Below are 26673 nucleotides of genomic sequence, written 5' to 3'. Positions count from 1 at the left end.
ATATTCGCTGAGTCACTTTAGGATTTAACTAAACACAATCAGAAACTCAGAGAAATAAAACATTTATATAAAAACTCAAAATAGGAAACTTAGAAAAACTCAGAAATGTTAGTTTATCCCAGAGGTTTTCTAGTAAAAAACTTCATAGATTAATATTTTTTAATATATTTTTTCTAAAACAAAATCTATACTAAGACATTGTCTAGAAGAAGAAAGCTGAATAAAACTCAAATCCCAGAAATTGAAAACAAAGAAAAACTTTTTTTTTTGCTAGCATAAAGGCAGGAACAGCAGTAGAGCATGTTGTGCTGATTGATCTTTATATCAGATCCATTTTATATTTATTTTATCACAAGAGGAAGTTTATGTGCTAATTTATTATTTTTGAACCGGCTGGCAGCCGACAGAAAGCTGGAAGAAAGCAGAAAGATGGAATTATTAATGTAATTTTATTTAATTTCAATTCATACACGTTTTCTACTTAATTTTTTAATTTTTATTTTTATTTTTTATTGTACTTTTTATTCTTTTATTGTCTTTGCTTTCCTTTGTGTGTAATCTGGACTCTGAGTCTGTAATAAAATAAATCTAATCTAATCTAATCTTAACTAAAGTTAAGTAGGTTGAAGAAATGACATTTCATGGAAATATTCTTTAAAAATATCAGTTTATTTTTAAAGAATTTCTACAAAAACATTTGTTATTAGTTTTCCCCTGTTATGTCTATGAATTTTCTTTTATTTTGAGTAAATAAATAACTTCATTTTAACATTCATAATTTAACAGTATCAATAGTAAAAATCCTGAACAGATCAGTTTGCGCTTCTCTGTACGCTACGTAAGCCTCATCGGCCACCGTATGAGAAGCTACACTAGCTGGGGATCCGTTTCTAAACGTTTCGTTCAGGTTTGTAGTTTAATTTTAGACATACATGGTTGTGTTGTCTAACATTTAGCTGGAGGCGAACCAGTGAAGCAGAGGAGAGTTTCGATAAGTTAGCTAGTTAGTCTCAGTTAGCATTAGCCATGCTAGTTAGCAGGCTAGCTAGCAGTGATGTTTCTAAATGTCTCAGTTTTATCACGTTGAAAACATCCGGTGTCTGCAGGGCAAAAGGCGATGCTGTCGGTCCTTCTCAGATCAGCTCTGCCTAAATGTAAGTGTAACTGTTTATGTTGCCTTATTAACTAGTTTATGTTTATGTTGGCTTATTAATTCTTAGTTTGTGTCCTTGATAGTTAAAAAATAAACATGGAGAGTTTCCGGTCATCTCCTCATGTTTTTATCTGAGTTTAGGTTCGAAAATCAATTTAACAACTGAAAGAAACGAGCTTTAAATTGAATGTAGGTGAAAGGTCAAGGTTAAGGATTGAGTCAAAGTTCTTAGTGTTTTCTTAAAATTAACAAAATATTTTTAATAACATATCTAAAATCAGGTAGACCTTATTCCACGGGTGTCCAAAGTGCGGATAGGGGGCCATTTAAGGCCTTGAAGTGAAGTTTAGCGGCCCTCTGTCACAGTACAAAAATGATCTTCCATTTTTTCTGTTGGTGCAGTTACACATTTTACAGATGAATTAAATTTGTTAAAAGTGAACGATAAAACACAAAATATTGATCTTTAGTCAGCCATGTTTGATGCAATTATTCGATTTCACAACAAACATCCAGTGACCTTTCCTCAAGTTCAGACTTTAGCACAAATGTTTGGTGAACTGAGCAAAATAAAGCAAGATATTTTTTAGAAAAGCGAGCGACAAATAATCTGTTCTTGTTGCTGAGAATAAAAGAAAACAACCAACGTTTAAGACTTTGTTTACCGTTTCAAATATACTGTAAGATAAAGCAGTTTTTTTCTACCAAAATATGACCTCCCTATTGTACTTTTTTAAAATTATAGTTGTCAAAGTAAAAACAGAAAATTTTTAAATATATATGTATATGTTTAAAAAAGAAAAATCAAAGTACTGATTTTTGACTCAAATGTTTTGCTGCTTTTTTCAGAGTTTTATTTCTTTCATCATAAAAACAAAGTTGAATAATAGTTTATGTGAGAAAAATACAAATATTATTCCATAACATAATGAATGAACTGAAAGTAACAAATAATCAGCAGCAAATCTATAAAAGGAATGAATAAATTCACATTTAGAAACTATTTGTGCTCTACTAGCAAATATTTTCACAACCATAAACAAAATATGCAAAGGAAAAGATGGGAGGAATAGTAAACAAGGTTTTTCATTTGTGAAAATATAAGTGAAGCAAAACACCTGAGTGGATTTAAACTGATCGGACTCAGAATCCTTTTGTTTTTGTAAGTTTTAAAACACGTTAAACTTTACTTAAAGGCGACGCAGTTTGTCTCCTCAGCTGGGTCAAAGGTCAGCTTTTCTCTGTGAATAAATAAACGAAATGCTTTTGTCGTTCAGACTGCAGGTTGTGGCGACCCGGCCCGGTCAGAACCATGTCGTCCTCAGACGGGCCCACGGCGCCGTTCACCACGCTGGCCGTCAGCCGGCCGGCCGAGTCCGTCACGCACGTCCAGCTGCACCGACCCGCCAAGCGCAACGCCATGAACAAAGCCTTCTGGAGGCAAGACGAGCCTCCAAACACTCAGCGCCGCCTTCAGTTTTTCAATATTTAACTCCCGGAAAATCTGGATTTTTTTTGTTAATTTTCTTTCCTGGGTTTCCGTAGTTCAGGATGATGTCATCGCGCCCAGGGCGGCCATCTTGTTTAAGCGTGTTTTACAGCTTCTATTTATTTGGACTCTGAATTCTTATCAACTCTTTGACGAAGTGTTAGGCCAGGCTGCGAGTTTTTGTTTTTTATGTTTAATTACAAGAGTAAAGGAAGAATATTGCAATAATTCATTCATACGACAATAGAGCCAAAATAATGCGAGAATAAAATGTTAATATTACCAGAAAACAGTCGTAATATAAAGAGAATAAAGTAATAACTTTATGATTAATCTAAAGTGAAATGAGGAAAGTGGAGCATCTTGTAAAGTTTCACAGGTAACGGCTGAGCTGGTCACGTTACGTCCTGAAGCTTTTCTCTCATTAAAACAGTTTTTTCTGGTAATTTTAAGACTTTGTTCTGGTAAAGTTGCGGTTCTATTCCGGCACCAATTCTCCGTAGTTCAGAGAGTTAAAGGAGTAGTTCAGAGAAAGGAGGATTAAAATAAAACCCACTTTCTGAGAATATTTTCCATCATTTGTAATTTCTCTTTTACATTTTTCTTTTTATTATTAAAATCAGAAATCAAATTTAATATGAAAAAATCGGAGATTTTATTTTTGAGCCACATTGAATATCGATTAAATGGAAAGTAGAAGTTTGTTATTGTTAAATATGGCGCATATCTGCCAGTTTAGTGTAGTAATTTTTAATTTATATCAGTTTACATAAATGTTATTTTTTTTAAAAAATATTCTGTATTCAAATTGGGTTTAGAAATTATTTTCAACTAGCAAAATAGTAAGGTGGGAAACCCTACTGGTGCAAACACATTTCACAAGCTTCCCCAAATTCTTTAAGGGTGGTGTATTTTTTCCTTCCACTCAACTTTACTGTATTTGACGTTTTCACAGTTTTCTAAAGTGGACACACTGAATCTTGGGTTTTAATTCTTTATAAGGCTAAAAATAAGTCATTCATCATGAATTTAGTTAATAGTTAGTTTTTTTGAGACGAGCTTTTGATCATTTTATTGTTTTGTTACAAATGGAGGTTTTTCCCGTTGTAGTGAGATGGTGGAGTGTTTCCAGCAGATCTCTGATGACCAGGCCTGCAGGGTGGTGGTGATTTCTGGAGCAGGGACGATGTTCACAGCAGGTGAGCGTCCGTCTGTCTGTAGACGGGCCTTTAATAGAAATATGTTTATGCAACTTTTCGTATAAAATACATAATAAACAGTGACATGCAGAAAATACTGAGATTAGTGCAAACATTAGCTGCAGAAATCCAAGAATCCGTTTTCGGTCTCTGAAGTTTGTTTCTTTAAATGCAACAATCAATCTGCTCCGGCGCATTAATGCCACTGGAAGAGTACATTTCTGCCAAAAACAGCTCACGAATTTTCCAAAAAAAAAAAGAAAATGAAAAAATTTGAGATGAATTTCAGAAAATTTCTAGAAAAAAAAGGAAATATGCAAAAATCTAAATTTTAAGACTAACAAAAAAAGTTGGAGATTTCAGAATTTCAAATGTCACAAATTGTTCTACAAAATTTCTGAGACTTAATCACTGAATTTCGAAGTTTTTGGCAGTAATGTCCTCCTATATTTCTATCTACGAAGCCCCTGACAGGCCAGTGTAAAAATCCCTTTAAGTTTTGGATCTACATTAAAAATCGAGTTACTTTATTAGCTTAATTTTAAGTCGGGTTGTTTTATCGACAAATTTTGGTTTACGTGGAAAACGTTTGCGCTCCCCCTCCTTAGTGGATGAAACTGAGATAGGAGTAACAGACAGATGGCCACTCTGAGGTAAAAATAAACAGCCTCCAGTTCGGAGGGCACCGCTGACTCTGGGTGGGCAACGGCACGATGCCGCCGCCGGGTTCTAATCCTGTCTGACCTGCCGCCGTCCAGGGATCGACCTGATGGACATGGCGGCCGACATTGTGCAGCCGGAGGGCGACGACACGGCGCGGATCGCCTGGAACCTCAGGAAGCTGATCAGGAGGTACCAGGAGACGTTCTCCGTCTTGGAGAAGGTAAACGCTGCGAGAGAGGACCGGCGGTCAGAAAGGTTCATCAAACGCTCAGTTAATTTCTTCTTCTTCTCCTGCAGTGTCCAAAGCCGGTGGTGGCGGCGGTCCACGGTGCCTGCATCGGAGGAGGTAGGACGCCATCAAGATGGCCGACTTTAAAATCCAGCAGCAAGAAGCGCAACAAAGACATGACATCACTGCTTATTTTTACCTGATCGAAGAAACCTTCAATTAGATGTAACTTTTTTTACAGTTAAATTTACTTAATCTGAAACTGCAAACATATTAATTTGAGTCATTTTATTCAGGAAAGAGAAGGTCTGTTGTTTTTACTGGTCCTTCACTGTAAAAAATAAAATCTTTCCAAGTATTTTTAGTCAAATATCTCAGTACGTTTGAAATAAGACAAAACTAACTTACAAGTAAAGTACAGGAGCTTGTTTAAAGTTAATAATTCCTTAATTTTGATGAAAAAGTTCTAGTTCCACTGCCAAATTATTTCACTTATGGAAAAAATGTCTCACTAAGTGAAATAATCTGAAGGTTTTTTCTATCAATATTGAGGAATTTCTGGCGTAAAGAAGCTCCTAAAACTTTTTGAAAAATTACTTCTGTCAGTTTTGTTTTATTTCAAACAAAACTAGAAACTAGCCTGAAAATACTTTAATAATTGGTTCTTCCTGCAGGCGTTGACCTGATCACAGCCTGTGACATTCGGCTGTGCACCCAGGACGCCTGGTTCCAGGTCAAGGTCAGAAAACCGATCAGAACTCAGTAATAGTTTAAATGTAGCCGGAAATCTGGAAAACAAACATTTTTATGTTTCCACACAAAAGTCAGTTTAATATTTCTAAAAAAACAGACTGGAGATTTGAGAAAGCTGCTTTGTGTTTATATGAAAAGGCTGGACGGTGTAGAGGGGTCTTGGTCAATAGGAAAGAAAATGAAGAGCAGTAAATTTCTGCCAAAAATGAGAAATTTTGATAATTCAAAATTTTCAAGAAGAAATAAATTTCTGAACTCTGGAAGTTTAAAATTTGCTAGAAAAAGAAATCTCAGAAGTTTTCTAGAAATGACGAAATTTTCCAGTTTGAAAAGTCAAGTTTTTGGCTAAAAACTCAAAAAAAATTTCTGTGATATTTCTGAGATCAATCTCAATTTCTGCTTAGCAAATTTTCGACTTTTCGATCATGGAAATGTCTTTGTAGAAAGTTTCTGCCTTTAATCAAAATCTGAGCATTTTTTCTAGCACATTTGACTTTTCAAACTCAAATTTCTTCATTTTCAAGCAAATTTCTGAGATGAATCTAAATATTTAAGATTTATTTTTAGAAAATATTTGAGATTCATAATGTCTTTCTAGAAAAGACATTATTTTAAACTCAGATTCCATTTTTTCCTGAAAATCTCCAAGAGAAACCTAAAAAATTCTGGTGGGGCAGAAATTTAGGATCCTGCGCATTGCATTCTGGGACAAATGATGCGCTAATATATCAACATATCGCTTTGACACAATTTCAAATCATTTTGTGTTTTAATTACTTTATATTCCGATAAAGTATTTAAAAGTAGCTTAAGCTACAATGGATCCTCCTGGCGCCATGTTTAATTCCTAACAGGAAGTTGTGGTCGTTTTGAAGCAATCTGATTGGCTGACAGGTTTTAGCTTTGTGCTGCACTGCCCCCTATGGGTTGGCATGTTTAAAGCAACACTGAGTGGCGTATTTGTGTGGATGAGAACTTTTCGGAAACCATTCCAGCTTCTACGAGTTTTTCCTCTAATATGTGGCGGACATGTTTGTTTTGTAGAGACTGAGCTACGTGTGGATGAAGAAACATCAGTTTCTCTGGAGTTTTTTACTTTTTGAACTTCCCTGTTAAAGTTAGCAGCTCAGTCTTGATGGTTGGGAAAGTTCTGAGCGGTTCCGTCTGATCCGAACTGTTTCCTCAGCGTCTCCGTCTCGGTTTCACAGGAAGTGGACATCGGTCTGGCAGCAGACGTAGGAACGCTGCAGCGGCTTCCTAAAGTGATCGGCAGCCGCAGGTAAAACTCAACCCGGCCCTGTTCTGGTCGTCCGGTTTCGGACTCGGCCATGTTTATTAGCAGGAACCCTGAGTTCAAAGGTCACGTGTGGTCTGTGCAGCCTGGTGAACGAGCTGGCTCTGACCGCCAGGAAGATGTACGCCGACGAGGCCAAGAGCAGCGGACTGGTCAGGTAAAAACCGAACGTTAAAAATAATGGATGTGCAACAAAACATCAGTTTAAATATAAACAACCGAAGGCAAATATAAACAACCAGAGGCTGTCCAAATACTGTCAGGTAAGTACTTGGACAGAGACAACTGAGTTTTTATCACTTTAAAAACTTTTCTCATATTTTTTCCCCAGATTTTATTTTCTGTAAATTTGACATATTTTCAGCGATCATCATTTTGTGATTCCCGTTTTAAGCTGCAGCCTGAACGTGCTTGTTGTTGCTGCAGCCGAGTGTTTCCAGATCAGGAAGCCATGATGGCCGGCGCGCTGGAGATGGCGGCGGAGATCGTGGCCCGCAGCCCGGTGGCCGTGCAGGGAACCAAAATCAACCTGATCTACTCCAGAGATCACGGCGTCGCCGAGGGACTCGACTACATGGTACGACACCCTGCTGCTTTTATTTACAAACATTATCCGTTCATCATATTAAAGTTTATAATAATGTTCATTTGGCCTGTTTATCTTTATTAGTTTTATATTTTTTATTTTAATCTTTGATTTTAAATGAGTTTTTTTTGCATTTTGTTTTATTAGTCAATATATTCAGGGTAATTCATTTTATTTTGTGTAATTTTTTTTAAAGTTCAAATCAGATAATATTCATGTTTGTTTTTTTTCATGGATCTTTTTTATGTTGAGTTTTACTCGTTTTACATTTATCGGTTTTAGTATTGGATCGTGCCGATCGTATAAAATAAAACCCTGGCTGCAGTTTCTGCTGTCTGGTCTCTGCAGGCGACCTGGAACATGAGCATGCTGCAGACCCAGGATGTGATGAAGTCGGCTCAGGCCGCCATGGAGAAGAAAAGCCCCAAAGAGACGCTTTTCTCCAAACTCTGAGCCTCACTGCTGACGGTTTTAATCTCCACATTATTCTCTTCAGCCACCAGATTAACGCCGACCTCCTGGATGATCGCTTTGGGTTCTCTAATCTTTATAACTTTGGTTTCTTTTTGCAAACCAATTATGTTTCTTTAATAAACTCATCTGAATGAATGTTTATTTTGCCAAACATTAGTCTGAGCCGAATCTTTAAAACAATCTGAGTTTTTATTAAATAAAGGTGATAAATTAAAACGTTGGCGTCTGCTTGGCTCGGAGCTTCTGCAGCGTTTTCTGTGGAGGGAAATCAGAGTGAGCTGCGGTTCTGCTGCAAGAACCCGGAGGCGGAAACGCTCCTACCCTGTGGAACTCCTTGGCCCTCAGCCGGTTCCTGGCCCAGTCCTCCTGCCGGCTGCGGGCCGCTCGCTGCTGCTTCACCTCCTCCAGCTGCTCGTACAGCCTAAACACACACACACACACACACACGGCGCTCACACACGGCGCTCAGAGCGCAGGCGGCCCGCCTCGGCCCACCGGTACCTCTGGGTCCGCTGGTGCATCTCTGACAGGTTCCGCTTCCTCTGATCCGGATCGCTGATCCGAACGTCGGTTCCGATCTGAGGACTGGAGCGGCGACCTGAGAGAAGAACCGGGTCGCAAAATTCAGTTAAAACAACATCTAGAGATGAACGAATCAGAACCAGGCTGGAAAAAAAAATAAAATACCAACAACCAAAATCTGTAAAACAGCAACCAGAGCTGGGGAGTAACTAGTTACATTTACTCAACTTACTTGAGTAACTTTTTGGAAAAAATTTCCATTAAGGAGTATTTTTACTTTTTACTTGACTAATTTTATTATGAAGCATTTCTATTCTTGCGTAAAATTTCTGGATTTTCTGCCCACTGAATGAAAAACAAACATGTTTGAACCAGAAATTCACCAGACACAAACTCACACCTGCAGCTTCTGTTAAAGTTCAATTTTAAAAAAATCAGCTTTTAAATGAAAAAAAATGATTTGGAAAAAAATTCCTTTGTCTGGTTTCATCTCTATAAATTATTGTCATTTTGGTCTGATGATGTAATTTTTAAATATTAAATGATTGATAATTTGATCAGTTACTCAGTACTTGAGTCTTTTTTACCAAATATGTTTTTTACTCTTACTTGGGTAAAAATGTATTGAAGTAGTTCTACTCTTACTATAGTACAATTTTAGTTACTCTACCCAGCTAATAAAATTATGAGACCTGAGAAATTTCTAATAATCTGAGAAAAAAAAGTTGTAATAACACAAGAATAAAGTCAAACGACAAAAAGTCAAGATGAGAAAATTAAATTAATACGAAAAATCGTACAACAGTAAGTCGTAATAATGCGATAAAAACAACATCCTAATGATACGATAAAAAGTTACATCATAAAGTCGTAACATGAGAATAAAATGTTCTGAGATTAAAGTCGTAGGTGTGCTACCTGGTGGAGGTGGGCGGAGCTTCCTCTCCGCTCTCTTCCTGTCCTCTGTCGTCTCCTTCCTGGGGACGGTCTGGACCGCGGCTCTACCCGGGTCCCGTCCTTCGACCAGAACCCGACTCAGGGGTCCGTTCCTGGCGGCGGCCCGCTTGTCTTTGATCTCCTGAACGCGGCGGTCGGACCGCTGCATGAGAACCCGGCGCCGCCGCTGGAAGACGTCCTGCAGGTTCCTGCCGGGACTCCAGAGGGACTCCTGGAGGGACGCTGGACACGGGGACCAACAAGATGGCGGCCATAATCAAGATGGCGGCTTTAACGCCTCACATGACGCTTTGATTGACCCGAGCAGGTGGTCTGTCTGTACCTGATGGCGTCTGATGAGCCAACGTGGATTCAGCCCCCTGGTGGACAAAGTTTGCAGGTTATAAAAATGTTTATTTGTTCAAACTGTCACCATATTGTGACGTTTTTCTTGCAAATATTTTACTTTTGAAACACAAATTTAGAATTTTTTTCAAGAACATTTCTGAGACTGATTTAATTTTTTTCTGTCTACAATGTTCATTAATATTCAGTATTTTTCTGGTGATATGTTTAACAAACATGTAAAAGACATTTTTTATTAAAGTTACTGTAGCTTTGATATAAAGCTGAGATGCATGAACCTCTGTTGGCTCCGTTTCCATGGTTTCCTGTCCATCTGTGATGCTGTCTGGACCGTCGCTGTCCTGCAGTCCCTCGTCGTCCGTGGCGACCGCGTCCTGGAGCGTCGTGTCCGTCAGACTCACCAACGTGATCTGAGACTGCTCCAGGATGCCCCTCTCCTCGTCCGACTCCTACAGAACCAGAAATCAGCCCGGTTCAGATCCAGCAGGGGGAACTAAGACGGTTCGGTTAAAGCGGGGTGAACAAACTTTCTATCTTGTGGGCAACAATTGTTGCCAGACTTGTTGCAAAACTTTGAGTCGTGCGCATACATGTTCGCTGCATTCTGTGATTCAAGCCATTTGCGGCTACCGCTAACTAGATGCTAATAGCTGCTGAAGCTATCTAGCTTTTTGTACAGATGTTCTATAAAGGGGCTTCTCCTGATGAATAAGGAGAATTTTATCCCTGCATGAATCTTTTAACCATCAGAAGAGTAAATGTAAGCATGGCAACGATTGTTGCCACTATGAGCAGCACGACTTCAAAGTATTTTTACTTAAGTAAAAATAAAAAGTAGCAAGAAATTACTCAAAGTATCTGATAAGGAGACTACTCAAGTACTGAGCAACTGATAAAATGATCAAGTATTTAATATTTAACAAACACCAAAATATAAAGTTTAGTGGAATTATTTTTAAGGACAAAAATTATAATTTATTCAAGTCACAAAAAATAAAATCAGGCAAAAGAAAATGTTTCTAAATCAGTTTCTTTCAATAAAAAACTGATGAAACTTCAACAGAAGCTGCCGCTGTGTGTCTGTTAAGTGTGAATTTCTGGTTAAGACGTGTTTGTTTTTCATTCAGTGGGAAAAAAATCCAGAAATTTTACTCAAGACAGAGTAAAAATACTTCATAATAAAATTACTCAAGAGTAAAAAGTACAGCATGCTAAAAATACGTCTAAAAGTAATTTTTTCCCCCAAAACCTTACTCAAGTAAATGTAAGTAGTTACTCCCCAGCTCTGCATAACACACAGTGCTACGCTAGCTGCTGCTTCTATTCATCTCGTTTTTCCACAAAACTTTAAATTATCTGATGTCTTAGATTATCGGCACCTGAACGAACCTTAAAATGATTCTTGTTTTCTACGTCAGTCAGATGAAAACATACCGGCGTGATTTCTGAGGTGGAGAAATCCTCCTGACGTTCACAGACTGGGACGGAAACTCTGGAGGATTTTGTCTCCGACGCGCCGATAGCGGACGCTTCCCCAAAACCACAGGGCAGCGTCCTCGGGGCGGGGGACACGTGTGGCGGCGTCCCCGGGGCGGGGGACAGGCGGGGCGGCATCCTCGGGGCGGGGGACCCGTGTGGCGGCGTCCTCAGGGCAGGGGACGACATCAGGACAGAGTCCTGCTGGACGCACTCGGAGATGACGAGTCGGGAGAAGGACTCCTGAACTTCTCTGCGGCCGTGCGGCTCCTCCACTCTCAGCTGCTCCAGCGACGGATCGTCAGAGGTGTTGAGGTCAGGAAGGTGAAAGGTCACAGAGGGCTCAGCGGTTTCGTTGTGGGTGATTTCTGGTTGCAGCAGGTGAAACGAATCTGAGTGGAGAGAGAAAGACGAGTCGTTTCAGTCCAACTTTATTTTTGAAGAACAAAAAATATAGGACTAAAACAATTAACTGTGATTAATCGATTATTAAATTAGTTGACGATTATTTCTGTAATCAATTAATAGATATCTGGAGAGAACAGACTCAAAAAGGCAATTTGCTAAAACAACACAGAGCAGTGATTAAACAAAGTGTGCAAAAAATATATTAAGATAAAAATGAATCTGCTCTCCCAGTTTTAGCTTCACGTGAATAAAATTCAGAAAAAATATCCTTTTAATCACCTTTTGCTCTCTATTTATCAATCAGTTGCTAAAATATCATGACCAGATCAACTCTGTCTCTGATCTCATGGTTTTCCTGGTGGAGATGGGATTTGTCGTCTCTCCATCAGGTTTTAGTTCTGACCCAGAATCAGGTTTTAAAGTCATAAAATCTCCTGCTCTTTCTGAAGCTCCGTCTTCAGGAAGTCACCCCAACACGGCTCCTCTATTAACCCTTTAACAACGTTTTCTACCAGCGTTGAACTAAGAAGTAGCTCCTATGATGAGAACTGCTATGTTTGCTAATTGCTTCTGGCTAGTCTGAAGGATCTCAGTTTCAGGGCTGCTCTGTGAGGCAGAAGTTTGGAAACTGCAGCTCTGAGGAAGAGCTGCGCATTGAAGGCGGGGCTAGGTCCACCCAGCTGCATGGTTGCCATGGAGACTCATGCGTGTTTGAGAAATCCTTTAAAGAATCAAAGCACCAAATATTTTTGTTTGGGGTTAACATTAAAATAATATGGAAAGCTTATAAAAGTTGATTTTACATAAAACTGCTCCTTTAATCCGTCTTTGCTATTGCTGGTAAATAAAAACAATATTTTAAATAAATAACCGTTTGTCCTGGTGGGAGCCGGTTAATCCTGGCGGCCCGCCAGGCTGATGATAAACCAAGGGAACCCAGACTACCAAATGACAGGAATCGGGTTCAAATGAGAAACGGCTCCTGATGTTTTCTCTCACCGTCGGCGCCGTGCGGGTCCAGGTCCTCCAGACCGGCTCGGTTCTGCAGCACCGGGTTCGAGGCGGGCGGTCTCCCAGCCAGGCAACGCTGCAGTCCTGATGGTTCTCTGGACTCAGCTGCAGAACTCCGTTCACCTGAATTCGGTCATTAATTTAAATGATCTTTAACTTACAAACCAGAAATGATCCACAATAAAACGCATACCGGAGCTTTCACTGTGCTGATTGGCAGAGACCTGCAGCTCTCCGACCAGAACCCTCATCCGGATCTCCTCCGGTAGCTCATCCGACCAGGACCGTTCCGACGTGTCATGACCAGCGCAGAAACCCGGACCCGGAGAGTCGGACTGTTGGGACAGGCGGCCGATCATCCGGCTCAGAGTGGAGTCCCAGCCGCTCCGATCCGGCGGACCGGGCCTGGCACCGATCATGGAGGAGTGAGCTGATGGCTGGCCGACCAACCGCTCCAGAACCGAAAGCCTCTCTGGAGCCAAGCAGGACGGGTTCTGCTCTGGGTCAACAGGACAGAAACGCTCCAGGGCGGGATGACCCGGGGTCGTCTGCTCCTGAAAACAGCAGAAACGCTCAGATTCATCGAAGAGGACCGGAGACCGCTTCAGGAGCAGGAAGTGGACTAGAGCGCAGGGCATTCTGGGTAAATAAAACCAAAGCTAATGTGCTAGCCTAGCGCTAGCAGCAGAAATGGCACCTGGTCTTCAGCCAAAGACTAGAGAGAAATCCTCCAACCACTAAAATCCGACGCCTCCATCTTGTTTCCATCTGGTGAAGAAGGAAGTTGGTCTCTGATGCTCTGATTACATGTAGCTGATTTATCAGATCAACGGATCAGATCTTCTGATTGATCTGAACCTGGTTGAATGGATGAGTGACTGACCGGGTTCGGGTCCTGACCGGCCATTGGGTGGAGCCGGACGTCCCGACGACGAGCCGAGGTCTCATCCTCCGTCCTGGACGGCTGAGAGAGCGAAGAGCCGGACTCCTCCAGAGCGTCGCTGTCTGAGATCAACAGGAGAGTTTTTATCGTTCTAGACGTGAACCGGGCCGGAGGCGGGCAGAGAGGGAACTGGATCTGGACCTGTAGTCGTTCCTGCGGCGCTGAGCGAGACGTCAAGCTCTCTGGTGTATTTATCGATGATGCGCTGGATGACGCTGTCGTTAAACACCGAGTCTACAGGCGGACCGGCGGGGACGAACGAGTCCCGAAAACCTGCACAGGAAACGCCACCAGAACCCGGTCCAGTTGGGTTGAAGAGCCGAGGGTCGTCTGCTGAAAACAGGAAGCTGGCGATCATTTTTAAACCTTAGGCACGTTTTCTGCTCCACAGCGGAAGGAAAAATAAAAGCCCAACAGGAAATCATAATTACCAGAATAAAAGCCATAATTAGTTTTATTCATAATTAACACAACAAAAAAGTCATAATTAAAATAAGTAATTTTGAGCCTTAAAGTCATAATTAGTCACAATAATACATTTTGCTGGATGATAAATTGTCCCATAAGTTATTGCCATAAATAATAATATTGTTGTTTTGAGATCATTTTAAAGTAATATAATAATAATGACATAATAATAAGAACTCATTCCCAAAAATCAATAAACTTTAAATTCTAACGAACATTTAACACTGGAACTGGAAGACATTTTAAATATCCAAAATAAATAACACAGAAACAACCAATAAAACTAGTTATAAAGCTTTGGTAAACTAAATTATCCTCCAAAATAAAGGCTTGTTGAGACCAAAACACCAGACTGAAAACTTATCATCCAGTTTTTGGTAGAAAGACAAAAACAATGAATCATGCAAATAGAAATTGAGACAGGCCTAGTCATCGTTATTGGAATAAGTCATAATTTTGAGAATAAAAGCCTAATTACAGGTTTTAATTAGGATAATAAGAGCCGATGGTTCTGTTTTAAGTCGATCTTGACGGGTTTCAGGTCGTTGTGAAGGTCTGGCTGACACTCACCGACATTTTGTTCCGGGTCGGTGGAGACGTAGCTGCCGCTGGAGATGGTGGTGGAGGAGAGGCAGTCGGAACCGGCGAACCTGCAGAGAGCCTGAGACAAAACTGAAGACTCACTCAAGTTTGTTCGTAATGCACATTTCAGCAACAAGACGGTTTAAAGTCATTTAAGTTACAAAAAAAACAAACAACAAAAACATTCCAGTGGCAAAATCAAGAGAAGTCATGAAAAGTTGGACTAAAATAAATGACGTTCCAGTTATTACTAATCAAAGGAAACTAAATAGGCAGGGTCTTAGTCTGGATTTAAAGGAACTCTGTGTTTCGGATGTTTTTCAGTTTTCTGGAACTTTGTCCCAGGTTTGTGGTGCACAGAGGCTGAATGATGCTTCTCCATGTTTGGTTCCGGTTCCATTCCCTGTGCATCATCTGCGTAGCTATGGTAACTAATCTTCTTGTTATAACCTGAGCCAGTGAGAGCAGGTAAGTATTAAATAGGAGGATTGAGCCCGGAGGATTTTCCTCCGTTCCGATGACTTACCGTTACTTTAGGTGAAACTGGGAGCAGTCCGATACCAAACCACAGAGTCGGACCCAGCTATAGCGGTGTTGAATGCTGTGCTGAGGTCCAACAGAACCATTAAAACTTCTGATATTTTAGGATCAGAACTAAAGGACTGAGCTCAGTTCAAGTGTAGAAACCCTCATGAAAACGTGTTTAATGGACACGCTTCAGGTTCAGACGTTTCACATCATCGCTCAGTACACAGAAAGACAGAACACATACACACCCAACAACACACACAAACACCCAACAACACACACAAACACCCAACAACACACACAAACACCCAAAAACAACACACACACAAACACCCAACAACAACACACACACACACACACACACACACACAAACACCCAACAACAACGCACACACACACATAGAAGCTTCTCCAGCGTAATCAGAGGCCGAGGCATCGTCTGCCTCCGCTCAGATTTGGCTAGTTTTCATCATTGATCCACAGCCGGTGGACCTCAGAGGGGATTCACAGGCAGAAAAAAGTCCAGATATGAAGTTAAATCCGTCTGATTGTCAGTAGAAGCACACACACTGCGCGGTTTGATTGGCACGGTTACCTCTGAGGGGAATCTGGCGCTCAGAGCTGCAGGACCGGGCGAGTCGGCTCCTCTTCCAGAATCAGAACAAGGCGGTGACGTCGCTTTCATGGCTGAATCTAGAAAAACAGGAATGCATCACTGCAGTTTTACATCTTCTCCCTCAGCAGAGGTCGATTCCTGTGCATCCGTACCGGAATCAGACGACTCTGGAGTCGTTGCTGCTCCAGACAGCAGTCGCTCCCTCCAGGGAAGACGGAAGGTCTCCGACCCGACCCGGCTCTCAACAGAACCATCCTGCAGATTAACTTCTGCTGGGAGTGAAGGAACGGCGTCTTCTGGACCTGAAAAGACGACCCGTCTCCCAGCAGAATCCGCTCTAAAGCTGGAGACGGACAGAGACTGCGCAGTCCTGTCAGACGTGGATAAAGATACAGAATCATCCTCCAGACTAAAGTCTGCAGGCCATAAAGGAAAGTCATTTTCTGGGCCTGAAGAAACGACCCGTGTCTTGGTAGAAGAATCCTGCAGGTTAACGTCTGATAGGCGTGAAGGAACGTCGTCTTCTGGACCTGAAAAGACAACCCGTCTCCCAGCAGAGTCTTTTCTACAGCTGGAGACAGACCCAGACTGTCTGGTGTCATGTACTGAATCCTGCAGATTACCGTCTGCTGAGCGGGAACGCATGTCTCCTTCAGTGTCTGAAAAGACGACCCGTCTCTTGGCAGAACGACACCGCAGGTTGTAGTCTGCCGGGATTGAAGGAATGTCATCTTCTGGGCCTGAAAAGGCGACCCGTCTCCCAGCAGAATCGGGTCTACAGCTGGAGACAGACACAGACCGCGCAGTCCTGTCAGCTGTGGAGAAAAATCCTGAACCTTCCTGCAGGTGTGAAGGATCGTCGTCTTCTGGACCAGAAAAGACAAGCCGCCGTTCAGCAGAATTGGGTCTACAGCCTGAAAAGACAAGAATCATCATCAGGAGCTTCTCTTGGTTTAAATACTGGACGAAACGGGTCTGGAACCAAAGGTGTGGAAGCGGACCTGTAACCCGACTCATGCTGACCGGAGTCTCCACCTCTTGGATGGCGCTGAGCTCATGTTGTTGAGGAATCATCCACTTGAAACCCAGTTTGACCCGCGTCACTGGAGGCTTCTGCGTCCGTGGAGGATGGAGGAGTCCAGAAGGTTCTGGAGGAACGACGCTCGGAACCAGAGGAACTTCAAAAGGAAAGCAGAAAGAACAGAACATATTTTAAAACAATTAAACTTGGATAAATGACACAGATCAACAACGCTGACTTTGTTGATCTGTGTCATGCTGTAATGCGGGGAGCTACCAGGAGTTAAATTACGCAGAAAAAACCGTAAATAATAATAGAGTTAAGATATGAAGGTCTTTCAGAATTAAATTTCAAATCCAGTCTTGGATGTTAGAGCTACCGACTCTTTATAATGTGAAGCAGTTATTGATCTTCTTGAGAGTCATGGTGAAATTGTGCAGAATGTTGTATGCATTTCATGACTAATCCACCATTAGTACATCTGTTACCACACACACACACCCACACACACCCACACACACACCCCCACACACACACACACACACACACACACACACACACACACCTCGGTTCAGGGCAACACATTTTATATCAAGTCTGTCCACAGTTTGTGGTTTGAACATATTTCACTGATCTGAAGAAAATAGTAAAGGTTGAAGGTGAATTGGGACTTTATAACACCTGACATGTCAGTTATCACAAAACAAAAAAACAAATCGGTACTGGCCAAAGATCAGAAAATCTTAATCTGTGCAGCCCTAAATGAACAGAAGTTCAAAGACAAAATTAAATATCAGATTAAATATGATACCGAAAATCTGTCCATATTTAAAGGCTTTTGCAGCCTTAAAAAGGAGATGATGAACTCTTCTGTATAAAGTTTAAAAAACTGACTTTGCGAGCCGGAGGACCTCGGCAGATACCTCTTCCTCTAAGATCGGGCTGAAGGGAGTCGTCTCCGTCCTCCGGCTCCTCTAAGTGGGACAGACTTCCTCCATTCGACTCTTCGATGGCTCTCAGCAGAGTCGCCAGCAGCTGCAGCCGTTTCCGCTCGGCCTCCTGTGGGTCCGAAGCTTCACTGGGAGAATCGGAACCGCTCTGCAGGCGACCAGAAAACCTCACTCAGACTAAACGGAACAAATCCGGCATATTTTCATACAATATTAGAAATAAACTAAACAAGTAACATAATTTCTTTCTTAAATTAGAAAATAAACATTTTACTGCCTAAATGCAGCAACATAGTATTTCTCCAGTAAACACCTGATAATTTGTAGCAGCAAAGGATCCATCTGCAGCTAAAATAATCCTAATAATCCTTTCTGATGGATTAACATCAATACAGTGTAAGGCTGATCTGCTGATTATTATTATTTTGATTCACTAATTAGACAGTGAAAGTTGCTTAATATTTATAGACTTTCAAGCTAAAGCTGCAATATGTTCCAGGTTGAACATATTTACACACAAAGATTTTTTTTTATCTTAATGCAAAATGTTTTTATACAGGTTTGGTTTAATCACTGCTCTGAATGTTTTTTCAACAAACTGTCTTTTTTGAGTCTTTCTACTCCAGTTAATCAATCACTGAATTAGTTGTGATTATGCCATTGATTGCTGAAGCCACTGACTCGTCTATCGGCGTCGATCAGAGCCTGCAGCGCCTCCTTCTGCCTCCTCATGTGATGCAGCTCCTCCTCCGCTCTGCGCCTCTCCTCCTCTTGCTGCTCCTTCTGCAGCGTCAGCGCCGCCCTCTGCTCCACCACCCGTCTCTGGGCCTCCTGCAGCTCCCGTCTCCTGCGGTCCGCCTCTCTGGAGGTCAGGGTCATCGGGTCAAAGGTGGCCGAGGTGCTGGCTGACCCGCGTGCGGCGTCGGGTTCGTACGGCCCTGCAGCGACCGGCGAAGCTCTCGGTCTGTCCGGCAGGTGCTTCGCTACTCGCTCCATTATGCTGCCAGCAGATATGGATTGTAACTAGTTACATTTACTCGAGTAACTTTTTTTTGAAATAATGCACTTTTAAGGGTATTTTTACTACACTTTTTACTTTTACTTGAGTAATTTTATTATGAACAGATCCGGGCAGAGAATCCAAAAACTGAACTTGAGTAAGAGTAGAACTACTTTAACATATTTTTACTCAAGCAAAAGTAAAAAGTAGCCATTCAGAAAATTAAATCAGAGTAAAAAAGTATTTGGCAAAAAGTATCGAGTAACTGATCAAATTATCAATCATTTGATTAATAAAATTACTCAAGTAAAAAATACAGAGTATTAAAAATACAGTTTTCAAAAAGTTACTCAAGTAAATATGAATAGTTACTACCCAACTGATTATGAGGTATTTCAGATTTCTGGATTTTCTTCCCACTGAATGAAAAACAAACATGTTTTAACCAGAAAGTCACCAGACACAAACCTGGAGTTTCTGTTAATGTTTCGTCAGTTTTTTATTGAAAGAAACTGATTTTGAAAAAAATACAAAATAAAAGTGTTTTTATTTTGTAACTATGTTATTTATATGAATTATTTTCATTCTGTTCTTTAAAATAATAACATTTTTATTATACTAAAAATAATAAAATATTACTTTAACACATTTTTACTCAAGTAAAAGCAAAAAAAAAAAAAAAAAAAAAAAAAGACAGGTAAAAAATCTACTCAAGTACTGAGTAACTGATCAATTTATCAATCATTTAATACTTAAAAATTACATCATCAGATGGATCAAAATATAAGGTAGTTCTACTCTCAGCTGAGAACAGTTTTTGGATTCTCTGCCCACCTCTGGCTGTCGGCGAGCGAAGCAGCGTCTGGTCTCAGTGAGCTGAACCGGTTCGTAATGGACGGATCCGACGGTACGCTGGAGCCGGCGCTGCTGCTGAAAGCAGGAAGTGACACGCCTGAAGGCACAGAGGGTGTCGCTGGGTGACTTTCAGACGGGGGAGCGAGGAACGCAGGGTGAACGGGAGGCCTCAGCAAGGCGGTGGCGGTCAGGTTGTGGCGGATCCGGAGAGCTCGCTGGTATTCCTCCAGCCGCTGCCGGGCCACTTCCACGGATCTCTGGTGAATCCTGAAAGATCGCCTTCGTTCAGTCGGGCTGACGGAGCGGCGCTTCAGAAGGAGCTGAAGGAGAAACGATACGCACCTGTTCTGCTCCAGCAGGCGCTGCTGGTACTGTCTGAGCCTCCTGGTGGACACGCCTTCCTCTGCAGCCACCGCCTGCAGGAAACAGGAAGTTACCACTGCAGCAGATAACTGAATATGTCAGTTATATGCAGACATTCTCAGGAGTTTGCTTTTTAGGAAATAAATGTCAGCCAATAAAAATTTCAAGATGGACGTTGAGAAAAAATATATTTTTGCGAATATTTATTACATGTAAATACTCTTCATGTCAAATCATACATAATTGCCAATTGGTCTCATATAAATCATTTTTCCTAATAATTTTTTTCAAGATGGCCACTATGGTCGTCAAGGAAAATTAACTTCTGCACTAAAATCGGCAAGTAGATGAATGTATTTGGTGCTAAATTATAGCCCACATATTTAGAACCGTGGGAATCGTAAACATTTTCTTGATCCCGGTGGACATTTCTCAAAATGGCCACCATTGTTGCCCTAAAATCGACAGTAGATGTTGCTAGTGTTGAGCACGGCTAACCAAAAAGTTAGGATCATTAAGCTCTAATTCACTAAACAAGAATCTTTGTTATGCTAATTCTAAACATCTAAACACATTAAAATTAGCAGAAGCTAACACAAAACTGCTAAATAAATAAATAAAATAAATAGCAGGAGCTAATGCTAACAATAAAGACAACTGTGTTTTGGTCTGTGTTTCTCATCGTTTCCTTCCAGCTGATGACTGGTGTGGCACTCGCAAACAGCAAAGTCCTGTTTTCAGGTTTGGAATCAGATTTTATTTTATTACCTTAAAGTGGAAAACATGATGCGACATAAATTCAGCCAAGGCATGAAAATGTATCGCAATTTATGGCAATATCTGGTGTAAAGGAACAAAAAAAGAAAAATGGCTGACATCCTGAAATTCAAGTGACTAATTGAAATGTGAAAACATAACCTGAGGGGGGAGCATTTCATGTTCATGCTATCCACACTTTAAATATTTAATGGAATCTGCTGCAGTAATTCCACCAACATCCTGTTCAAACATGCTGGACCTACTTCTTCCTCAGAGGTTAAGCTGATCGGGGAGCGGTCCTGGACAGGAACCTGTGGTTGGAGGAGCAGCGCCTCCTGCTGGGCAGCAGCTCTCAGCTGCTCCCTTTCCCTCTGAGCCTCCTGCAGCATCTGCTCCAGCTCGGCTTTTTGCTCCTCCAGTTCCTGGAGGAGAGCAAGCTGCTGCTGCTTCTCCACCTCCAGCTCTGCTTCCTTTCAAACAAACAAAACGGCGAAAACTTTCAAAATATGAGCCTCTGTTCTATAAGTCAACACATTATCATTATAGGACTTAAAAATGGTCTCAAAACAGCAACATTCTCATTTACTTCATTTCTGGGAGAATTTGACACCACGACAGGCCAACAATAAGACATTTTAACCGTTTCTCTCACCCGCTTCTTCCGTTCTTCTTCGGCTTCCTGGATTCTGCTCAGAAAATTGGCAGGAAGTGAACGTTCTGCTGCTGGTGGCGGTTCTGCTGGTTCCACAGCTGCATGAGTCAAACAAACACACAAAAAACACAAACAGTTAAAAATAGAAACATTAATGTTGGAGAAAAGCACCTAAATAATTCTGATTTCAGAAAATGATGTAAACAACTTAAAAGTGTGCGATTATTGTCATGAGAGCATCAAACTGACAGTCCATCGTTGCTATGGAGACAAAGCAAACAGAGACGCACTCGGTGCAGGGACGCCAGGTTCACTGAGCGTCTCGGGGGTCAGAGATCCGGTTTCGATGCTCATGTCTCGCTCTGGGATCAGCTCTGTGTCGACGGACGGAGAATCTGCTGCAGGAACCCGGCTGCTGCCGTTGATCCAGTCGGTTCTTTGGCTCCGGATCCGATCCAGGAGTTTCCGGAGCGCCTGTCTGGGAGGAGTTGCGCCTGCGGGAGAGAGTTTGATGTGAAACGAGACGCAGACATGAGATGAAGGGAGTGTTTAGTCAAAACTTTGTTCACCATCTGCTGCTTCCTGCTCTCTGCCTTCAACTTCATCCCCAAAGTCATTCTGAATATTTTCTGCTTCGGGTTCGGCGTTTTCATCCACAGTGACATCCAGGTCCTGATCCGGGTCCAGATCCAGATCCTGGCCGGTGCTGGATGAGGTTGGGAGAGGCTCCGGTACCAGCTGGACCACCAGGTCACCTTTTACCCCTGAGAAGAGAAACGACTGAGATGCAGAGAGGCTCAGGACTAAGGATGCGTTCACACCCGCCCCATCTATTCCGCTTTAATCCATCTCCAGTCCGGTTGGCCAGAAAATCCGGTTCGGTTGGTGAGGTGTGAATGCTAAGCTAACTCTGGTCCACCTACAAACTTCAGTCTGGGTTCGGCTGAAGTGAACACTGGTGCGGTTTGAATGCATATGTGAACTCAGCAGACCAAAGCAGGAAGTGGACTACAGCGCAGGGCATTCTGGGTAAATATAACCACAAAACAAACATGCTAACCTAGCGTTAGCAGGAGATATGACTTGTGGTCTTTAGCCAAAGACAAAAGGAAATTCCTACATCCACTAAAATCTGACGCCGCCCTGTTTTTGTTGAAAACGTTTGGCTTTAGGAGTATTTGTTACTTTAGGAGATGGTTAAGCTTATCTTTTTTAACTTACTTGAGTAATTTTATTTTGAAGAATTGCTTCTTTTATACGAGAAAAATGTCTGGATTTTCTACCTACTGGATGAAAAACAAACATTTTTTAACCAAAAATTCACCAGACAGACACCTGCAGTTCCTGTTCAAGTTTTATGAGTTTTTTATTGAAAGAAACTGATTTGAAAAAATGTTTGCCTGATTTTATTAGTTTTTTTTACTTATATGAATTATTGGCATTTTTGTTCTTAAAATACCAAAATTTCCAATTAATTTTATATTTTGGTTTGTCTGATATAATTTTTAAATCTTAAATGATTGATAATTTGATCAGTTACTCAGTACATGAGACGACTTTTTACCAAATACTTTCTACGTCTTACTTGAGTAATTTCTTGCTACTTTTTACTTTTACTTTAGTGAAAACATGTTGAAGTTACTTGAGTACAGTTTTTGAACCGAGTCTACCGAACTATCAGGTGTGTAAATGGCCTAAATCAATCCTCAGCCGAGTCGCCCTCACGTCTCTCTCCGGTGTACATGTCCTCGAAGGCGAACTCCAGTTCCCTCTGGAGTTCCTCCCTGGCCTCCTGCCTCTGGTAGAGAGGCTGGAAGATCTGTGGTGGCATCCGGGACACCTGCTGCCTCCGCCGCAGCAGGTCGGTCTGCTGCAGGTGCTGCAGCTCCACCAGGAGGCGCTCCCGGTCCTGAAACCAGAGGCTGCAGTTAAAACGTCTGCAGCACAAAAACTACCATGTGAACAGAAGGTGGGTGATGTGAGAACAGTTCACACGACTGCATTAAAAACATTCAAAACGTACAAACAGAAGAAAAGTGGGAGACATGGAGACTTCAAACCAAAGACAGTGAAGAAGAACAGAGCAAGAAACCAACAAACTGGATAATGAGACTAAAGGGCTGTTAAAAAAATCGCTACCAAGCAAAAGTTACTTTCTTATTTTATATCGTGCTGAATGTGAACATAGAGAAGTTGCATATAGGAAAATTCCAATAAGAAGGTAAATGATGAACATTCAAAAGTCAAAAGAAAAACAAAGAAAAAGTAAAATCAGGATGACCCAAAACTAACGGCACATCAGAATGTAATGCAAAAAGAGGTTTTAATCTGCCAAGATTAAAGCTTTTTGATAAAAACTAGTGGTGCACAGATTTCCTTCATTCTGCAGGATCAGTGATTGGCCAATACTTGCATGTGAAACTAATCTTATTTGCCTCTGGAAATACCTGAAAATCAGCAGCTTTCTCATTCTGCAGTGAGAGGGGAGGGAGGAAGGGACTGACTGGCTGGTTTTTATTTCTGTTATTTGTTTTGTTATTTTCAGATGTGTTGTATTTTGGATATTTAAAATGTCTTCCAGTTTGAGTGTTAATTGTTCTTCAATAAACTGAAGTTTATTGAGAGGCTGAACTTGCTTTATTATGCCATTATCAATTAGAAAATGGTCTCAAAACAACATTACCATTGTTCATAGTGATGATTACTGGGATCATTTATTGTCCAGCTGTCGTGGTGAGTCAGTGTTTCAGGATTGGAGGTTTACCTGCTCCAGCTGCTCCCTCCTCAGTGCCTGCCTCCCTCTGACCCGGGCCTTCTCCAGCTGCTCCTCTCTCCTCCTGTCCTCCTCCCTCTGGAGCTCCTGCAGCCTCCTGGACTCCAGGTCAGCTTCCAGTCTGGCATCAGACTGCAGAGAGGACCAGAGCTTAGAGTTGGCGGACATCAGAACCAGAAGCAGAAGCAGCTCTCTGACCTGCAGCGCCTCCGGCTCCTTCGCCACGGCGCTCTCTGGCATGTGATAGCGAGTGGTAGCGAAGGCGTTCAGATTCGACCTCTTCACCATGTGGGACTTCCTGGGATCGATGTCCTGCTCCAAACAAGAGACAGTCAACACTCAGAGCCACAGCTGGGCATTTACAACGCCGTTCATCATTTATCATGATGAATTTGTTACCATGAGAGGAATTTACATTTATTGTTGTCATGATAAATTCCAACTAATGATGCTTAAATAAAAACATAACTGTTTGCATTGTTTGATTTACTATTTTCGCCACCAATAAATGTGAAAACCAGAGCTACACTGATCCGATGTTGATATCCATTTCTATCCCAATATTGAAGAAAAATCTAGATATTTTACATTATATTTAGAATTCCTAATTGCACTTTCTGAACCATTTTACTGAATGTAGTCCAGGTACATTTACCTTTGTGTTAAAAAAGTAACATTTTAAGTTAATTTGGCTGTTTTTCTGTATCAGATATCTGATGCTAAACCTCACATATCTGTAACGGTATCGGAAGTGAAGAGTGGACCAATGCGTCACTTGTGAAAATAAGATTAACAGCAGCCACTGTGTGCAGTTTAGTGATGCAAATCACTCTTCTTCATCTTACTGGTGTCCTAAAGAAACAGACTGATGGCTGAGCCCAGCAGTTACAGCTTTAGCTTCATAGCAATGGTTCCACAAAATACGGTGATAAAACTTTGAGTGCCGGTCAGCCACCGCTACTTGGACCAAATAAATCTGCCAGAGTAGGAAAACAATCTGAAAACGCTTGAATTTTGCAGGGAAAGCACCTGAATGGGATCAGGCGGAGGCGGCGGGAGTCTGGCCACTTTAGCTGATCGTTCCTTCTCCGTCTGCAGCGCTTTCTTCCTCGCATTGATGGATCTATAAATGAAGAAGGGAAGCTATCGTTCTGCACCAACTCAAATGTTTTAACAGCTTTCAGGTTTCTCACCGTTTCTGTCTCTCCTGCTCTTTAGTTTTTTGGATCTTGAGTTCCTTCAGAGCTTCACAGTAACGCTCCTCTGCTTTAGCATGATGCTCCTCCTCTCTCTGAGCAGCAGCTGCCAGCTCAGCTTCCTGAAGCAGAAATGTAAACCTTTTCCGTTAGCTTATTATGTTAGCCACATTCTGGCTCCACAGCATCGTGTTTCTCACTGCTAAGCTAGGAAGCCTCTGCTAGCTCACGGTTTCCTTGGCGCTTCTGTGGCTCTGACCGATGAGCTGCAGGCTCTCCAGATACAAACTCTGCAGCGTTTGCAGCTTCTCCCTCTGACGCCTCTCCCAGTCCTCCCTCAGCTGCTCCTCCAGCTGCCGCAGCTCCTGCTGCCGCCGCTGCTCCACCTCCCGCCGGATCTGCAGCGCAATCTGCCGCTGCTGCTCCCGCACCTGGACATCCAACGCACAACATCATGTCAGAAACTGGTTCTGGACGAAGTTTCAACATAGAAAGTACTCCTGGTCCAGCCATTCTTTCTGAGTTTGGTTGTTCTTCTTGTGAAAAGGGAGTTGTTTCTTTCCACTGTTACCATATGCTTCCTCTGGATCAAGCTGAACAGTTTATAAATAGAGCTTATTTGTTCAAATAGATAACTTTTTAACATTTCATGTCTGTGTTTTTAAAAAAGCACAGTTATTTGGATTGAATCTGACTGGATTAAAACAGAATAATTACTTAAATCTGGGTTGAAGCGACAGAACCTTCTGGTAAAACCAACCATTACCTGCTGGATCCGTAGTTTCCTCCGTCTGTCAAGCTCCTCGCGTATTATACGAGCCTCTTCGTTGGGACTCAATCTTAATTTCGACACTTTTCTCTTCATTTTCCTCAAAAATGCTACCGGGCACTTTCACAAAAGCGAGTTTGAATGCTAATTAGGCTAACATGACTTCTCTCAGAGTCCAAACTCCGTTCCTTTCGAGCCGCAGCAACCATTGTAACCTAGTCCGACGGTTAAAGCGTGAAATAAAACCTTAGTTATGTCATAAATAAAAGGAAAAAACAGCTAAATGCTCAAATTTTGGAGAACTCTAACCGGTTGAACAAAACCGACCGTTTGTGTTCCAAACGTCATATCCGGTGGTTTAAACTGACCGCCTTAGCTTTTAAGTACTTTGGTTCCTACTTCCAACCATTTTTGATTTATAAATATATATTATTAAATTATAATTACATTAAAATAACAATAACTTGATTCCAACATTTTTGAAGCACTTAAAAAGTTAACAGCCAATGGTATTGGAGGTCGGGTTTTTTTCGGAGAAATGAAAGATGTCAGGGGATCTATGATGTTGTGACACCGGATCTGCACCATTTTTCTTTCACCGGCAGACAATTGGATAACTTCCATCACGGGAGGCGGTCG

The 26673-nt window shown here is 41.6% G+C and overlaps 2 protein-coding genes across 5 annotated transcripts; one reads left to right on the top strand and one right to left on the bottom strand.

Moving 5' to 3' along the window:
• Positions 1 to 787: 787 nt before the first annotated feature.
• On the top strand, positions 788 to 8056 carry LOC116716569 (delta(3,5)-Delta(2,4)-dienoyl-CoA isomerase, mitochondrial-like). Its single transcript, XM_032557406.1, has 11 exons — positions 788 to 907; positions 1107 to 1154; positions 2431 to 2593; positions 3753 to 3841; positions 4600 to 4724; positions 4802 to 4850; positions 5408 to 5472; positions 6695 to 6765; positions 6866 to 6937; positions 7207 to 7357; positions 7715 to 8056. Exons 2-11 carry the CDS (start codon positions 1118 to 1120, stop codon positions 7817 to 7819), a joined length of 927 nt encoding a protein of 308 aa, XP_032413297.1. The 5' UTR covers positions 788 to 907; positions 1107 to 1117; the 3' UTR covers positions 7820 to 8056.
• LOC116716568 (uncharacterized) lies at positions 8009 to 26371 on the bottom strand. Of its 4 annotated transcripts, XM_032557405.1 has the most exons (31): positions 26032 to 26371; positions 25496 to 25696; positions 25263 to 25387; positions 25099 to 25192; positions 24268 to 24381; positions 24061 to 24201; positions 23022 to 23205; positions 21866 to 22060; positions 21587 to 21790; positions 21297 to 21394; positions 20908 to 21114; positions 19865 to 19938; positions 19502 to 19789; positions 19048 to 19086; positions 18349 to 18667; positions 17641 to 17815; positions 16698 to 16874; positions 15849 to 16610; positions 15676 to 15773; positions 14541 to 14631; positions 13644 to 13835; positions 13443 to 13564; positions 12753 to 13113; positions 12548 to 12682; positions 11099 to 11532; positions 9943 to 10113; positions 9642 to 9678; positions 9281 to 9541; positions 8342 to 8438; positions 8162 to 8261; positions 8009 to 8095 (listed from the first exon to the last, which is right to left on the bottom strand). In XM_032557405.1, exons 1-31 carry the CDS (start codon positions 26128 to 26130, stop codon positions 8051 to 8053), a joined length of 5640 nt encoding a protein of 1879 aa, XP_032413296.1. In that variant the 5' UTR covers positions 26131 to 26371; the 3' UTR covers positions 8009 to 8050. The 4 variants fall into 4 exon arrangements, with proteins under 4 accessions (XP_032413296.1, XP_032413293.1, XP_032413294.1 ...); XM_032557402.1 differs by having other exon boundaries at positions 8011 to 8261; XM_032557403.1 differs by having other exon boundaries at positions 8011 to 8261; positions 13644 to 13832.
• Positions 26372 to 26673: the final 302 nt, after the last annotated feature.

Source organism: Xiphophorus hellerii, unplaced genomic scaffold (assembly GCF_003331165.1).
Source record: "Xiphophorus hellerii strain 12219 unplaced genomic scaffold, Xiphophorus_hellerii-4.1 PGA_scaffold_71__1_contigs__length_207192, whole genome shotgun sequence".
Taxonomy (NCBI): Eukaryota; Metazoa; Chordata; class Actinopteri; order Cyprinodontiformes; family Poeciliidae; genus Xiphophorus; species Xiphophorus hellerii.
Note: the sequence above shows the minus strand (reverse complement) of the source record. Positions and strands in the feature narration are given on the sequence as shown.